Genomic DNA, 18,445 nt, shown 5'->3' on the forward strand with positions numbered 1-18,445 from the left:
ACCATACAGCCATGCAAAATTTTTGTGTGAAGCATTATTTTGGGATGAAGATTTTTTTAAATAGTTTTATGGCAGTTAAGTATCTTATTAGTGTTTGGGTTGTTGGTGGTTTTATTTATTTGGGTTCGTGCAAGTTATCCTCTGCATTAATATGATTTATTAAATATATTTGATTTGGAAGGCAATTAGAGAAGGTTCTTTCAATTAAATGTTATCTTGAGATCATGAAATCTTTTCCATTCTGCAATCAGTAACATTTGTTGTTTCGCTCCAGGTCAGAACTGATTAAACAGAACATTATATATATATATATATATATATATATATATATATATATATATATATATATAGTTAATCAGATATATTCAATGAGAATACAGTATACTGATTTTGGAATAAGTGCTCTTGGTAGCGAAATGTCTAAAACTTTAAAGATATTTAGACATTTAATAAGAGTGATTATATATTATAAAGTAAAAACAGGAAAAATTACATTAAAAAAAAATCAGGTAGAGAGAGAACTGGAAACATTTGGTATTTTATTATTATTATTTTTTTTTTTCCATTTTTTTTTTTTTGATAAAAATAACGAGAAATAATAAAAAGTATTTTCCGGTATTTTGAACTCTCATAGAAAATATAGCACCTCCTGATATACCTGGGAGTACTTGAATATGCAGATGTACTTCATGAAGACACAATTTGGGTTATAACTCTATCTACATACTATATATACATATATATATATATATATATATATATATATATATATATATATATATATATATATATATATATATATATATATATATTCGACTCTATTGTCCAACATGTCTCTTTTCTTCTAAGGTGATAGCATGTAATTTGTGGGAACATACCTGCTATTACCTTTTTTTCCAGCATACAAGTTGAATTTTCCAGATGAAAATTTACACCAAAAAAAGGTCAAGTTGACTTATGTGCCAAGACGAATTTGGAGGACCAAAAATTCCTTGTAAAATACAGCAAGATTTGGAAAGGAATTGATGATGTTTGAATGTTTACACTATATTGACCTGTATGCTTGAAAATACTGTATTAGTCTCTTGAGCAACTGCTACATTGCTTCATGTATCCCTCCTTTTTTTTATTTTTATCTCATCTTAAAAGATTCCCATTTTGAAATTTGTAATCCTTGTGTCAGAGATTACAGAGATTAAAGATCAGGTTATTGTTGTTTAACCCTGGGTTAGTCTTCATCCAGTAGACCTATAATCAAATGTGCTCTGGTTATGACTGTATTTTTTTCATCCGATATAATATACATAAGACTACATTATCCAATTTACCCCCCCTTTTTTTTAAAGTAGAATGTGACTTGAAGGAGATTTGGCTGCTACTTCTGTCAGATCAAACAATCATTTGTATCAGGCATTGGTAAACTTTTTTTTGAGAATCAGGTCACATGAGACATGGCTTATCATCAGGTGAGCCATTCAGAAGGTTCCACAGGTTACAGTTGCCCATGAATGAATAAGATAATCCTTCATTAGTCTTTCTTGTTATTGTTGTTTCATTTTGACTGTCAGCTTCGACTGAACAGGCTTACAATCAAAGGTGTTCTTGTTTTTCAATTTTATCTTTTTCTTTTCTTTTTAAAACTTAATATATTTCAATTTCATATTATCAGATATGTGTTGTCATTTTTAAGACGGTAGGATGTGATTCAAGAGAAAGAGAGTGAGATTTGGCTGCTATTTTTAGCATATTGAATGACCTGCTAGAACTATAACTATCTCATATTGAACAGGTTGTCATTATTGTTACTAAACTCTCTTTTCTGATGAAGAAGACTTATGATTAAACATTTTCAAGCCATGACCATCATGTGTTATATTTTCCAAACTAAATATATCCAAAACTTCTTTTCCTTTCCTATGACAGTATGGTATGAGATTTAAGTGAAATTTTGCTACTAATTTTAACAGGTAGACTAATCATGTACATAGGTACCTTACCTTGGCTTGTATTGGACAAGGCAAAGTGATTATGTATAAATTATGGCGCAGGGTCACATATTTTGTATGTTGTCTTGGTTGATTTGGACAAGTTCTTTATTGAGAGACAAATGATGCAGGCTGACTTTGATGGCAGAAAGTTTGGGTTTTGAAATTTCGAGAATAACAAATGGTTATTTTAGCAGTGAATTTTTGAAATGACTAAAGATGAAAGACAGGTTATTTATTGTTGGACAAAGGAACACAGATTTGATGTAATGGGGTCAAGGAGCATGAGAGATGTTGGGAGGGGGATAAAGAGAAATATAAGGGAAAGGGGCAGAAGAGAAAGAGAGAGAGAGAGTAAGAGGTAAAAAGAGATAAAGGAGAAAGTGAATTTGAAGGGGTAAAGAAATAGAGATAAGAATAGAGGAAAAGAAAGACAAGGAAAGGAGAAACGGTTAAGAGGAGAGTAAGAAGCAGCAGAAGAAAAAGAGAGAGAAGGTTAAGAGTACTAATGTGAAAGTGTGAAGGGAGCTTTTATGGCACAGTCAGACAGGCCAACGAAGAAGCAGGTAGATTATATTGATCATCTTTGGTCAGTCTTCTGAAGGAAATGGTCAAAATGTCATTATTCCAGGAACTTTATCTTTGTCGATATCAACAATTTATTTCTCTGTTTATCACTGAGTTACTTGCATAGAAGATATATATATATAGGTGCCGGCATGGCTGTGTGGTTAAGAAGTTTGCTTTCAGCCACACAGTTTCAGGTTCACTCCCAATGCATGACACCTTGTGCAAATGTCTTCTGCGTCACCCTAAACTTAACCAGTGTATTTGAAATTCAAGTAGGCAGAAACTGCACTGAAGCTCATTGGTGTATGTAATATTCAACTTCACCAATTTAACATATGAAATGAAATCATCATCATCATCATCGTCGTTGTTTATCATCCGCTTTCCATGCTAGCATGGGTTGGACGATTTGACTGAGGACTGGTGAACCAAGAGGTGACACCAGGCTCCAATCTGATTTGGCAGAGTTTCTACAGCTGGATGCCCTTCCTAACGCCAACCACTCCGAGAGTGTAGTTGGAATGAATGTAAATAAATATGAAGTGGTTACCAGTTGAAACACATAGATGTATGTGTGTTACTGCATTAATAATGAGATGAATGGAAAGTTGTATAAATGCATGAGAGATGTCTTGTTTTTGATTCCTCCTATGTTTATTATCAAAACAGCCATCTGTGAGGAACTAGAGAGTAGCATAAAAAAGTTATTTCTATGCGGCAGTTTAGTTGAGCAGGTTCTGTAATTATGTGTAGACAAGGAAAAGAGAATTTGTGATTGAACGCAAGCATCAGTTGCCATAGTATATATAATTCTTAAGTTTGTAGGTCATTCATGTTGCAGACTCTTCATATTCGGTAGGTCCGAAATTATGCAAATCACCTAAGCCATAAATGTGTTCTACTCTTGTATTTGTCTCAGTCCCTGGGCCACTGGAGATAAAATTGGACAGTTGTCATACTGATGATGACTATTGAGCCTGAAACATGTCCTCAACTGTCCAACAATAAGCTTGTTCTTAATAGTATATCGACTTTTAAGAATTCATGATTCTTGAGATTATCTTCCTTTTCTAGTGGAAATAGCTTTAATTGCCATTTTGTAATTATTAAACACCCTCCAGAGGCAGAGATAATTTTAAGAAATCAAGACCTTAAAATGCATGGTATTTTATATACCTGTGTTTATCTATGTTGTTAAATACAGCCTCACTGAAATGCATGACTGCATACTGTTCTCAGTTCTGCTGCCTACACTGCTCTCAGATCCGGTCTTTCTGATGTTATGACTGACTGTCTATCTTACTGATTTAGCTAAATTTAAGCTCAACTGATTTGCAATTAGCAAAATTTGATTCATCAGCAATTTTGCTGACATCTGTCAGTGAATTTGATATGTAGTCGTGTCATTGGCTAATTTTTTTATGACATCATCATTCAGTTTGAAAGATCCTGTTCCTATTTCTGAAAATTGTCCTAAGTAGAAAAGCACAAACCTGGTTTAAATTGAGGCAGAGATCTGATACATATATATATATATATATATATATATATATATATACACTATCATATATATGTGTGCATTTGCATATGTATATAATAGATATTACATATGTAAATAATAAATATAGATAGTATATATTTAATGTTTGTTATATGTAATACATATACTGTATGTCTTGCATGTATATGTATGTAATAAATATGTTATAAAATATATATAATGTATATAATATACATATGTACAGACAGATATATAGGCAGGCAGCCTACACTTTACACTGGCGCCATAATTCAGATTGATGTAAAACAAACTCATTATATAATATAAGCAGGGGAATGTTCTACATGTTAAAAAAATATATTGTTTTTATTTAATTAGCTCACGTTAATACAAGTTACAAAATTAACGTAAAGTATTTACAGTAATCCCTCAACTATCGCAAGTGTTGCATTCCAAAACCTCCCACAGAAATAATTAAAATCTAAAAGAATATAAATACTTATCAGTCACAGAAACCTGGATATACTGAGGAGTCTGTGATATAAATTTACGTATATAAGCCAGAAAAATCCGTGGTGTAATGGGTGCACATTAGGTGAACCACGATATGGCGAGGGATTAATCTACATATGTCTATAATCCTACTAAATTAGCGTAAGATAATAAATAACTTAATTATTACTAACGTACGTTGTGAAGATATGGAACAAAATGTTTATTTATTTACTTTCCTTTTCATGTTAGGAGTTGCATTTGTAGACTTCCTTTTTACCAGACATGGATGCATTTATTTTAAAAACTTTTATCATTGATAATTGCAATATGTATTTATCAGATCATTCACTGGCAATTAATATGGGATGACTGAGCTACACCAAAATCAAGGAAGGGCTCCACTAGGGGTTGCATAAGAAATGGAGGCCTTTATTTTAACTGATTGTATACACCAGTGTTTTTCAACCATTTTTTTTATCTATGGACTCCTTTGATTCCTATTTCACTTCGATGGACCCCCACCCCGGTCATTCATTGTTTAAATCCTATTGTATTTTTATATTTGAATATCATTAGAAATTGTGTAAAATAATTGTTGAAACATTTCGTATATTGTCGAAGTACAACCAATTTTATTGCAGATAAATTTTAACTACAAAATCTTATACAGCCCCCTTTTAAGAACCACTGGTGTAGATACAGATATGGAATGTAGTCGGTAAATACGACAGAGCCTTTCATATACACCTGACACTTCGGGTAAATTGTATGAAAGCATATTTTCACAAGATGGCACATTATATATATCGTAAATAAAAGAAACAAAAGAATAATTAAATTTGAAAGCTGTTTGTTTTGTAAAATCAGTATTTTTAATATATTTCAGTCATTAGACTGTGGCCATACTGGAGCACCACCTGTATACCTACAAATATTGATGGTGGCCAGGTGAAGAAAGCAGACTCAGAGTGCAGCTGTTGTTGTGCAAGACTTGTTAATTACGTAGCATTGCAGCTGTATCTAGGCTCAACTTTTATTTGAGATTGGATTTTCTTCTATCTCTGAATCCTTACATTTTGGTAGCTTCTCAATGTTCTCTGTTGAGAGATGTTCTGATCAGAAGGGGATTGATACATTGTTATTTCTTTCTTATCTCCATCTTCAATAATGAACTTGTTGTTGTTGTTGTTTAGCCCTGGGATAGCTGTGATAGAACAAACTTATGATCAAAAGCATTTTAGCCATGACCATCTCCGTCTTTTTTTACACTCCATATATTCCAGTAGGTTCTCTTAAGAAATCTTGTAGTCAAAAGGACTTTGATATGTTGATAGAGATTATTTCATGTCTCTTATCTTTAATAATAGAAGGGGATTATGTTATTGTCATTTAGCAGCAGGACAGTGCTAACCAAAAAGAAAACTGTGATCAAAAGTATTCTAGCCATTATTATCCCGTCTTTTTTTTTTTTAGGCATTGGTTTATCTAATTATCTTCTATAGTCATTCTTACCTCCCTAATCTCACTGGATAGTAACTGACCAAGGAGAGCTTTATTTTGTCACTCCTGTCTCCCTATCTTTATTCGTGTGTGTATGTATGTATATTCTGGTGTAGTCTTTGCATCAGATATTTTCTTTTCCTCTCCAGCATTTGTACTGTTATCTGCAGCTGCCTATTATATTATATTTTCAACCTCTCTACTGCTGTTGTACCAAACTGCATTCTTATCCATTACAGCGGAAGCAAATTAGGTACATACAGCATGCCTAATTATCATTCGTTACCATCATCATCATCACTGTCATGAACATTATTATTACCATTATTATTATTTGCGGTTTGAGAAATACGTCAAGACTTTGTTTTCTGACATATACAGAAAAAGTGTTCAAGATTAAACAAACGCTGTGCGAAAAAGCATTAAATATTTACAGACCCTGGTGTTTCTGTTTTCTGGAACTTATCGTTCTGGGGATTATTTCTTGTCATTTCGTTCTTTAATGTCGTTACTATTTAGTTATTGATGTTTTTTTTTTGTTTGTTGTTCTTGTCCTTTTTACTCCATAACCCTCAGCCCCCCCCCCCACACACACACACTATTTTGTTTTTACATATTTATCTTTGTGCTGCCCTTAACATTGTAAGCCCTTGTGTCCAGGAAAAATCATCGTCATCATCATCATCATAATTGAGAGAAGTGGGCCGACAGAACCGTTAAATGCTCTGTGGTATTTGTTCCAGCTGTTTACATTCTGAGTTCAAATCCCACCAAAGTCAACTTTACCTTTCATTCTTCTGGTGGTGAGGTTGGGATTAATGCAATAAAGGATCAGTCAAGTACTTGGGGTGATGGTATCGACAGAGATCCTCTTCTCAAAATTGTTGACCTTGTGCCAATTAACATCATTATTATTATTATTATTATTAAGGCGGTGAGTTGACAGAATTGTTAGCATGCCAGACGAAATGCTTAGTGGTACTTTGTCCATCACTATGTTCTGAGTTCAAATTCTGCTGAGGTTGACATTGCCTTTCATCCCCCAAATTTCAGGTCTTGTACCTATAATAGAAACGATTATCATTATCATTATTATTATTATTATTATTGTTGTGTGGATGCATGGCCTAGTGGTTAAGGTGTTGCACATGAGATTGTGGTTTCAGTTCCTAGACCAGGTGGTACATTGTGTTTTTGAGCAAAACACTTCATCTCATTGCTTTATGATCACTTCGGCATCTGATGCAAGGTACACCATACACCTGTTCAAGTAATGTTAGTTTGATGGAGGGAATGAGCTAATGTACAGCACATACATTTGATCACTATAAACAAATCATTTGTGCAGGTCCTTTGGCAAAATCTGAACACTCATATGTCATCTTTGATGGGAGAAGAGTACATCATCATTATCATCATCATCTTAGGGTCAATAAAATAAAATAGGGATTGATTTAAGTGACTTACCACCACCCCTAAAATTGCTGTCCTTGTACCAAAATTTGAAATCGTTATGAAGCTTGTGTTTGGAACATAAAAAAGAAATTCTTACATAAAATTATGAGAGAAGGCTTATTTTTAAATAGACACACTAACCCATCAAAATGAACCTAAAAGTAATAGACACTTCCTAAAATGCCCCCATTGTAGAATCGAACCTTAACTCATGTAATTTCAATGTAAACTTTTTGACCACACAGCCATACCTCATATATTATCCTGAAACACATTTTTTTTTTTCTTGTATTTCCGCAGGTTGATAATTTTGGATTTGGCATTGCTGTAAGTGGTGGTCGAGACAATCCACATTTCGACAATGGAGACCCCTCTATAGCTATTTGTGATGTCCTTAAAGCAGGCCCTGCTGAAGGAAAGCTGCAGTAAGTTAGCTATCTGCTTTTACACCTGGCCCTCTTTGATTTCAACAGTCGATACTGTTCAAAGTTATTAAGCATGTTGTTTTCAATCAATAATTTCAGTGGCATGCATACACACATGTATGCATACACAAACACCCACATATACATACATACATATGCATACATACATACACACACACACACACACACACACACACACACACACACATATATATCTGTCTATGTACATATACACACATATGCATGCATATATACTCATACGCCCATCAATATAGACACATTTTATGTAATTATTTTACTTTATACTTAATGTTTTCAATTATTTTTTTTTTACTGCATTATTTAATTTTCTTTTCTTTTTCTTTTTTTTTTTACTTAATTATTATTAAATTGGAAACCATTTTAGGATATGAAAAAATAGCTTGCATTTAGATAATTGAAATGGTTTAATTTTAGTGGAAGTTTTTCTATTACCATTTTAATAGGATTTTAATAACATTTGTACAACTGCTTTGTTTGACACTGATTTCCTCTCTCTCTCTCTCTCTCTCTCATTGTTTTTTTTTTTTTTATAAATTATTTCAGAATTAATGATCGAGTGATTAGTGTAAATGGTTTATCGTTGGAGAATGTAGACTACAATACTGCTGTAACTTTACTAAAAGAGAGTGGAAAAACTGCCCATTTGGTGAGTTTCTGTTTGTTTGTCATATAATTAAACAGAGGAAATTAAGATGTTGTCTTAATGACCTTATTGAATTAACCTTTTGCCCCTTCAAAGCACTTTCATAAGTTTGTCCTAAATATCCTTACTTATCTATTTTCAGACTTATAGTTAGCCCCCATTTCATACATTCTCAGTAATATAAAGCTTTCCTTTCATGAGTCCCAAGTTACCCTGGTGGTTGAAAAGATTTTAGAATGTGTAAGCATATATAATGCATGGACCCTAGGGAAATATATGTCCTGTATAGCACATGAGATACGCAGTACAAGCAAAGGGTTAATGCAAAAATTAATGATTTCTTTCTTGAGAAAATTGAAATGGGGACAGTTACAGCAGTAAGACTGAGAAGCTTGCATTGCAGTTACCATATGTTTTCCAGTTCAATTCCTCCAATACTAATCATGGTGGCCCTGCCAAAAAAATTTCATGAATGTTAACCATGTTAACAAGTAACAATTTGTACGTGTGTGTCTGATTTTGTGTGATAAAGCTTTGATATTTATTTGCATTTGTTTCTTGATCAGGTGATACGACGGAAAGCCATTCAAACTTCTTCTTCGGAATGGGAATCTCAGCCCATAAAACTTACGCTTTCCAAGAAAAATAGAAAAGACGGTAAATATACATTCTTTCTTTATTTCTATTTCTCCGGACATTTTTCAATGTAATGAAGATGGGGTTGTTGGATTCTTTCTTAGTCATATTATTTTATGGGAGAGAAACGGGGGAAGAGATATAAGAGGAAAAGAAAGAAAGAAAGAAAGAGAGGATTGGAAGAAAAAAGAGGAAGAGAAAGGAGGAAAGTGAGATATATAGAAAAAGTAAGCAAGAAATAGAGAGAGATAGTTGCCTTGACTTCATCTTGCCACTGAACATGTTGTTCAAGGCTGAGAGAGTGTTTGTGCTTTCATTTGTGCATCTCTTTCACACTATAAAAAAAAAGAAGATAAAAGGAAAGAAAAAAACCTTCTGCTAATCTGTCATCTACTTTGACCATTGTCAATTAAAATTAATAAGTGAACTATCACACACACACACACACACACACACACACACACACATACAGATGTAGTATATAAAAGCGACTTGAATCTGAGCTGTGCCATATTAATATATTAACGTATTGTTGTATTGAAACAATTGTAGATACAGAGTTAGAAATAATACCATAAGCTCCAATCTTGATATATATATATATATATATATATATATATATATATATATATATATATATCCTCTCTCTCTCTCTCTCTCTCTCTCTCTCTCTCTCTCTCTCTCTCTCTGGGAGAGAGGCACAAGCACATACACAGACATATCCACACACGGCAGTAACTTCCGCCTACCAAATTCAATCACAAAGCTTCGGTCGGCTCGGGGCTATAGCAGAAGACACTTGCCCAAGGTGCCACACGGTGGGACTGAACCCGAAACCATGTAGCTGGGAAGCAAGCTTCCTTACCACACAGCCATGCCCGTGCATACACACATATAGGTATGTGTATATATATATATATATATATCCACATATATTTGTGTGTGTGTGTGTGTAGATGCTTCTCACAACAACATTACAAGCTGCCTTTTTAAGCTTACATTAAATCATTCTGGATTCCATCACTATTACAAAGTCAGGTTATCGTAATTTATCAGAACCCCACACACACACACACACACACCAGAATCTTCAATTCCAGTTCCAATATCCTAAACATATCAGTCTTTTATTTATAAATACGCTAACATCCAAACATACCAGTCTGCAAAGCTAGTGATGCGTGATAAATTTTGTTTGTAACACTATAGATACATATATTTTCTTGTTACACAAACACACAATGGTTCACTGCCTCTTTGGAAACAAATTTTGTTTATAATTTTGCTACATTGTTGCTGCTGTTATTGTCGATGTCTTTGTCATTGTTCAAGCCAATGTTAGCCCTGGGCAAGCAAACCTACGATTGTGAGTTCCAGCCATGACTACTACAACTTGTTGTTGTTGTTGTTGAGCTTACGGCAAACTTATGCTCAAATTTGTTCCAGCTGTGATCACTATGATTTGCTGCTGTTATTGTTTAACCCCAGGTCATCGTGGTGAAGGTTATTAACGACTACACTTGCATGGTTAAACAGATTATTTTGCAGATGTGTAGTTTTAAGATCAGTTTGATTGCGCAGTGATACTTTCGGTAATTAATGACTTCTACCCTAACCATGGGCTGATAATTACCTTGTGAGTAAAATTTGGTAGGCAGAGCTATATGGGTACCCCATTATATCTACTTACATTCACACATGCATTCATACATATACACATACACACACATGCATATTGCTAAAACAATATGTATTTGTCTAACCCATACTAGCATCGAAAAACAGACATAAAAATGGACACTGTGTGTATGTGTGTGTGTATTAGATTGTTAGTAGATTGGTGCATCAAACAAAAAGATTTTGCAGTATTTTGACATTAAGTTAATACCTTTACATCAAGGTGAACTTAAACATTCATTAAATAGATATCAGTAAACTAAGTACCTAAGAGACTGGGGGGGGGGGTTATAATAATCTTAAAAATATATATATATATATCCTCAAAGATAGTGCCTCAGCATGGTCACGGTCCAAAAACTGAAACCTGTAGAAGAATGAAAGAGCAGAATTAAATTGGTCTGCCACAAGGATTTCACTTCTACTGGTAGTGTAAATTAATGGTTAATAAATCACTGATGTTGCAAATAGTTGGTGGGCTGAATAAAAATTCTTTATTATATATTCCCCTTCTTATTTTCCTTACTAAGGATTGTGCTAATTACATTAGTTTCCTCTTTCTTAAGGCAAACTAATTCCACTTTTGAATTAATTTGCTGACATAAGCCACTACTAGTTATCTTGGACTCTACTGTTTGCTTGGGTAAAATAAGTTGATCCCTTCTAATATAATTCATTGTCAACAATAAGATAAAGACAATTATTGATCCATGGTCATGGAAATAATCCCTTCTGTGACATCTGGAAGAAGTGTCCTCAGAGGTTTGCATTTTAACATACATTGATTGGTTCTACTCGGCTCATCTCATTGCACTTAGAGTATAAGAAGATTTAGAAGATTGCCTTCACAATCTTTTCTACTTCAGTTTTGGTTGCAGACATAGTCATGTGTTTCAGAGTTGTGCAATCATGTAGTTCCGGATTTGATTCCAGTGTGTGACACTCTGAACAAGTGACTTCTGCTATTGCTTTGGGCTGAGTGGAATTTTGTTTGATGGAAACAGTGTAGGAGTCTATCATACATGCATTTCTGTATATATATATATATATACATGTATATATGTTTGTGTGTGTGTGTGGCATGTGATGTATAACAGAGAAAGATATAAACAGTAAGAAAAATAATATAAACCAGTGTTTTTAAAATTAAGTCTCTTGTGGTGTTTGTTCTGCCTGAGTTACATAGACAGTCCCTGTGAAATTTCAGTGAGGCAGTGATTGTCCCATTGGAAACCACTAACCAACAACTGTATTTATTGTTCACAAAATGCAATATGAAATAAATATGATCGCCATTGTTTTCTTCTGATTTATGGTATGCCTAAATCTTAAGCACTAATCCTTAAAAGTGCACCGGATTCTGTCACATTAACATTGCTGCTTCGCTTTTAAGAACACAGTGGATTCAGTAAATTTGGATAAATTCTTATGCCACAGGGAGACAAGAATCCTAATGTTTGAAGCAAAGCCCGTTGTTGGAGAGAGAAATTTCTTTTCTTTTCCAGAAATTTACTAATTTTACCAAATAATGTTTACCAACACAGAACATTATTACTTTTTTTTCGGAGACTCTGCTTTTATTTTAAGATCTTAATGGCCAGTATTGGAAAATAATATTTTTTATATATTCCTTATACAGTTTTTTTTTTATGTTTGTTTTGTTTTCACAAGAAAAATAACTTCTATTGTCAATATATCAAACTTACTTTTACATCAGAAGTGTAAAGCCTCGTATAGACACTGAGTACTAGAAATGACAACCAAATACTCCCCAAATCATACATTATAGGGTGTTCATGCTAAATTTCAGTTTGTATAAAAGGATAAGAAAAAGTAAGAGTATTTTGAATTAAAAAATATGAACAAGGTTATGGCTGTGGCATAACGGTTTACTCAGAGTTACCACTGTCAGTTTCCATCATGGCTTTGAAACAGGCCAGAACCTAGCACATGTATTTCTCACTGTATCCCTGAGATCTTCAAATGCAGTGTTTTGGTGATTGGGCCATTACAAACATGTAACCAGTGAATCTGTTGTTCACAAACTGCAAAATGAAAAGAGGGGGCAAAAAAAATGGACAATAGACCAGGAATCCTTGAAGTTGGCCCCCCAAAATAACTACAATCCAAAGACAGAAACTTAGTAAAAAAAATAAAGGGAGTGAGTTGCTAAGAAAATAATTCTGGTTTAAGTTCTCTAAATTTGTTTCTCCTCCTCCTCCTCCTCTTCCCAATTTTCTACTAATTCTGGTGGTTTCTAAAATTATTTCTGTTAATAATTAGATTTTTTAAAAGAAGCGAATCTGATATCGTACAGAATCAATTTGTCTCCAGCCTTCAGTGAAACAATTTGTCAAAATGTAAACACATACATATATATATGTGTATACGCATACACACACACACACACACACACATATATATATACACACATACACACACACACACACATGCATATATATTATATATACACATATATCTATATGTGTGCACACACATATATATATGTACATATTTATATACATGCATACACACACACATACTCACACACACATTTATATATATAAATGAATGTTTTTTGAGAAGATAATTTAATAAAAAATGAAATTGATAAAAATCTTTGTCAATAATGAAAAAAGAAAAAAAAAAGCCAAGAAAAAAATCAATATCATATTTCCTCTTCTTATCCCAATGGCGAGACAATATACAATACGATGTTAATTCTAGCAAAGAGAAAGTAAATTACATTTAAGAGAACATATGTATTTATTTCTTTGAAAATGTCTATTTCCTGTGCTTTGTTTCAATAATTATTCAAATTCACTGTGTGGGTGTGTGTAAGTGTGTGTGTGGGTGTGTGTGTGATTATTTCTGAGAAATTCAGGCATGTATTTTCAAGCATCTACGAGAGTTGAACTGGATTTAATGCTACATAACTTAATATAACATGTAGACTAACTGAATAGAAAAACATAATTCATTTAAAAAATATATCTAGTATCTTGTCTGTCTGTCAATCTTTCTGCACATGGCCTAATGCAGTGGTTCCCAGCCTGTGGTCCGCACGCCCCTGGTGGTCTGCAAAGGTAGTGCTGGGGGTCTGTGAACTAAACTCAAAATTTCATACATATATATATATATATATAATTAAGGATAAGCATATTAAAAGGGGTCTGTGGGGAAACCCATTTAAATAAAAGGGGTCCTTGGTAGTGAAAAGACTGGGGAACCACTGGCCCAGTGGTTAGGGTTTTTTACACTCATGGTCGCAAGATCATGGTTTCCATTTCTAGACTGATGTGTTCTGTTCTTCAGCAAAACCTTTTCTTTCACATTATTCCATTTCATTCAGCTGTAAAATAGGTAACTCTGTGACAGACTGGAATCGGATCACATTCAGAGTGAATGTTAGCTTGACTGCCTAACCAGCAGAGTGGCATCAATCAAAAGCTACAACAGTGCAAAGAAGCGCATTGTGATCAGCAGTGTATTACCACAGCTGATAGTTGAGTCAGTACAGTGATGTGATGTGTTATAACTATATATATATATATATACACACCTTATAGAAAATAGTCTAATGCTGGGACATATAAACCCTTGATAGAAAAAAAACAACGGGCATTAGTACACATGGGAAATGAACTAATGCCCCCTTTTTTTCCACATCAAGGGCTTATCTACCCCAATATCAGACTATTTTCTATAGTCAATATATGATGAAAGTTTATGAGCTTAAGCCTATATTTACAAAATTTCCTCACGCCACCATTTCTTAACTTGTATATATATATATATATATATATATATATATATATAGAGAGAGAGAGAGAGAGAGAGAGAGAGAGAGAGATGTGAATATTAACAACTCATTTTATTGCATAATTCTACAATTGTTTCATTGACACTCTACCAAAAGTTTATTGCTAGAATTATTATGTAATACACAAACTGATGCTTCAAATCAATATCATTCAAGCAATGCTGGAAAATATCAGCTCTTCAGGTCTTTGTATAAATCAGTATTATATAATAATATTCCAGCAATAAACTTCCAGTGATGCATTAAAGAAACAATTGTATAATTATGCAATAAAATGAGTTGCTCACTGTCCACCTTGTTAATGTTTATATAAATTCAAAGGATATTTATGGATTTTCATGTATCTCATCAGTGAAGCAATCCATTTTGTTGGATGATAGTATCTGATAGCTGATATTTGTTGACAGGTTTTATAATGTAAACTCAAAATAGAATTTACATACAAGTGAGTGGTCAAACGAAAGTGGCATTTAATGCATTTGGTAGGATATATTTTTCAATAACAAACAGTTTGACTTAAGCTCCATATGACTTAGTGTTTTGTGGACATGTAGGATGTGTCCATTCCATCAGAAATCAGGAGCTGAGTCAAACATGTATATTATATGTACACATACATGCACATGTATTTGTCTTTATCTGTATGAGAAATAGAGACAGTGGTGTAGATAAACATGTTTGGGTCTGAATATATAAAATATACATATATGCATGTAAATGTCTATATATATATATATATATATAAGGATATCTACAGAGAGAAGCAAAAATTGAAAATACTTAGAAGATAAACACTCATGTATAAGCATATAGAAATTTATAAATCTATGAGAAGTGCAAACAATATCAAAAGCTAAGGAAAGAAGGCATAGCATTTTAAGTCCAACAGCTCTTTCTGGGGGGCTTGAAATTACATAATAGTTGTAATGTTCATACTTGGCAGATCGAGTGTACAAAAATTTAAGAATATGCAACCATTAGAAGATGCACATAAACATTGCCATAACACTAGCCCCCTTCGTCAGGGTGGAAAGATTGCCAACTAGCTGATATACATGTGTGTGTGTGTTCATTCATTCCATTCCCTCCACTCTTGTTAACACTTACACAGGCCATAAGAGCTTTGACAAAAGTCCCATGAGTTTCAGTTTATCCATGACTGATCTAGAACTTACATCATTACACAATGTTCACCACCACCACCACTTTTTTTTAAAACCTTTTAAAGTGTGATTTGACAGAGATTTAGCTGCTATTTCTAGTATGTCCAATGACCTCATAGAAGCTTCCTTGTTGGCTCAATTGTTTCAGTTATTTAAGATTATGAAGAATTGTCTATTTCTGTTTCTGAATCTAAGGAAATAGCAAGGTTTTGATGCCAACATTTCCTGGAATAAATATATTTTTTCTTTATTTTTTAAAATTATTTTTGTTACTTTTAACAATCTTATTGTTACATTCAATATCATGGAAATACTATGGCTAAATTTATAGGAATTTTTTATTCTTTTTTGAAAAAGGTTTGGAATTTTGTTTTATTTTATATTCTAAAAGAAGCATTTGGCAAATGTTCAAAACTTGCGTCTCATATTGCCATTATTTGGGGGTTTTCTTCTTCTTCCCCATATTTTAAAAAATTTTCCTTTGTTGGTTTTTTTTTTGTATTATTTTTTGTTTTTTTCTTGTTGTTTTTTTCTCCACTGCAGGATGTAAATTTGTGTGAAAACTTAAGACTTCAATTTTTGGCTCTTTTATGATGAGATATTTTTATTTAATAACATCACCTACACTACCATAGTGTACACACTACTATCTATTTCCTAAATACACTAATAATAGCTTGATCTCTCAAAGGACTTGCTAGAAATTAATATATTAGTATTTTGTTACCAGCAACCAAAATTTTATGTAAATTTGATTTAAATTTGTACAAACATGTCAGACTTTAATTTTCGGCTTTTATGAAAAGATGTTTCCATTTAATAATATAGTTGACATTCAGCCTGGGACTGTAGTAGAAGACATGTAACATGTTGGGCAAGTTTCTTTTGTTATAGCCTTGGGCCAACCAAAGCTTTGTGAATGGAAACTGAAAATAGCCTCTTGTGATGTATACGCATGTATGTATATAAGTGTGTGCGTGTGTGTGTGTATATATATATATATTATCTGAAGCAGTTTGATTCAATTCCCTGCTATTTCAAGTTTCGCAGACCCCCTAACAGGAGCCTGACGCCATGAGGCTTTAGATTGCTGAATGTATATATGTTTAGTTGTGGAGGCGCAATGGCCCAGTGGTTAGGGCAGCGGACTCGCGGTCATAGGATCGCGGTTTCGATTGCCAGACCGGGCGTTGTGAGTGTTTATTGAGTGAAAACACCTAAAAGCTCCACGAGGCTCCGGCAGCGGATGGTGGCAAACCCTGCTGTACTCTTTCACCACAACTTTCTCTCGCTCTTTCTTCCTGTTTCTGTTGTGCCTGTAATTCAAAAGGTCAGCCTTGTCACACTGTGTCACGCTGAATATCCCCGAGAACTACGTTAAGGGTACACGTGTCTGTGGAGTGCTCAGCCACTTGCACATTAATTTCACGAGCAGGCTGTTCTGTTGATCAGATCAACTAAAATCCTTGTCATTGTAACCAATAGAATGCCAGTTTTTTTTTTTTTTTAATATGGGCTATCCCTGTTGGAAAAAGAGAGAGAGGAGGTGAGAGAGAAAAGATGGTGAAGAAGATATGTTAGATGTAGGTTCACGGTGCAGGCAAGTTTGATGCTGGACAACTGAAACTCTACGTTATCATTCAATGCTGTAATGAGATTTTCATTGAGATTTCAACTGAAATATGAACACTTCAGAATGGGGCAGGGTAGTCTCACACAAATTGGGTTAAAATTAACAGCTAAGCAATTCTTAATTATATTACTCACATTTTATGTACAATCTATGATGTTACCATAATTTTTATTAATGTTAATAGAGTAATTTTTCTTTTCTCCTTTTCTAGAATTTGGCATTATTCTAGGATGTCGCGTTTTTGTAAAAGAAATCATTAAGCATAGTGTTGCAGCTGAACAAGGTGGTTTGAAGGTTGGTGACACAATTCTAAAGGTAAGGAGGACTGCTTGTTTCCACAATTTTCATTTTATTTTGAGGTTTTCAGCGTACAAATTGATAAAGTATATAGTGTGAAAACAGTCAAGCATTGTCACTATCTTTCCAAATCCTGCTGCACTTCACATGGAATTTTTGCTCCTCAAAAGTCATCTTACATTTTTCAGCTGTAAATTTTGCTCTGAAAAGTTTGATTGGTATTCCAGAAAATATGACATTGTTTCTTCTTCTTCTTCTTATTATTATTATTAAGGTGGTGAGCTGGCAGAATCGTTAGTGTGCCAGATGAAATCCTTAGCAATATTTCGCCAGTCGCTACGTTCTGAGTTCAAATTCCACCAAGGTTGACTTCACCTGTTATCCTTTCGGGGTCGATAAAATAAGTACCATTTGAATACTAGGATTGATGTAATCGACTCACCCCTCCCCCAAAATTGCTGCCTTTGTGGCAAAATTTTAAACCATTATTATTATTATTATTATTATTATTGTTTGATATTTATAAGGTAGTGAGCTGGCAGAATCGTTAGCATTCCATGCAAAATGCTTAGTGACATTTCATCCATATTTATGTTCTGA

General features: G+C 33.6%; 1 protein-coding gene across 32 annotated transcripts in view; it reads left to right on the forward strand.

Moving 5' to 3' along the window:
• The window catches only part of LOC106883544 (tight junction protein 1), a 589,197-nt gene that overhangs the window by 481,446 nt on the left and 89,306 nt on the right, over positions 1-18,445 (forward strand). For all 32 annotated transcript variants that reach the window (XM_089340327.1, XM_089340345.1, XM_089340343.1 and 29 more), the window contains 4 exons: positions 7,807-7,931; positions 8,517-8,619; positions 9,183-9,273; positions 17,760-17,863. In XM_089340327.1, coding sequence (XP_089196453.1) covers positions 7,807-7,931; positions 8,517-8,619; positions 9,183-9,273; positions 17,760-17,863 — 423 coding nt within the window. The remainder of the gene's footprint in view (positions 1-7,806; positions 7,932-8,516; positions 8,620-9,182; positions 9,274-17,759; positions 17,864-18,445) is intronic.

The sequence above is a fragment of the Octopus bimaculoides genome, chromosome 23, assembly GCF_046866305.1.
Source record: "Octopus bimaculoides isolate indiv1 chromosome 23, ASM4686630v1, whole genome shotgun sequence".
In the NCBI taxonomy this organism is placed as follows: domain Eukaryota; kingdom Metazoa; phylum Mollusca; class Cephalopoda; order Octopoda; family Octopodidae; genus Octopus; species Octopus bimaculoides.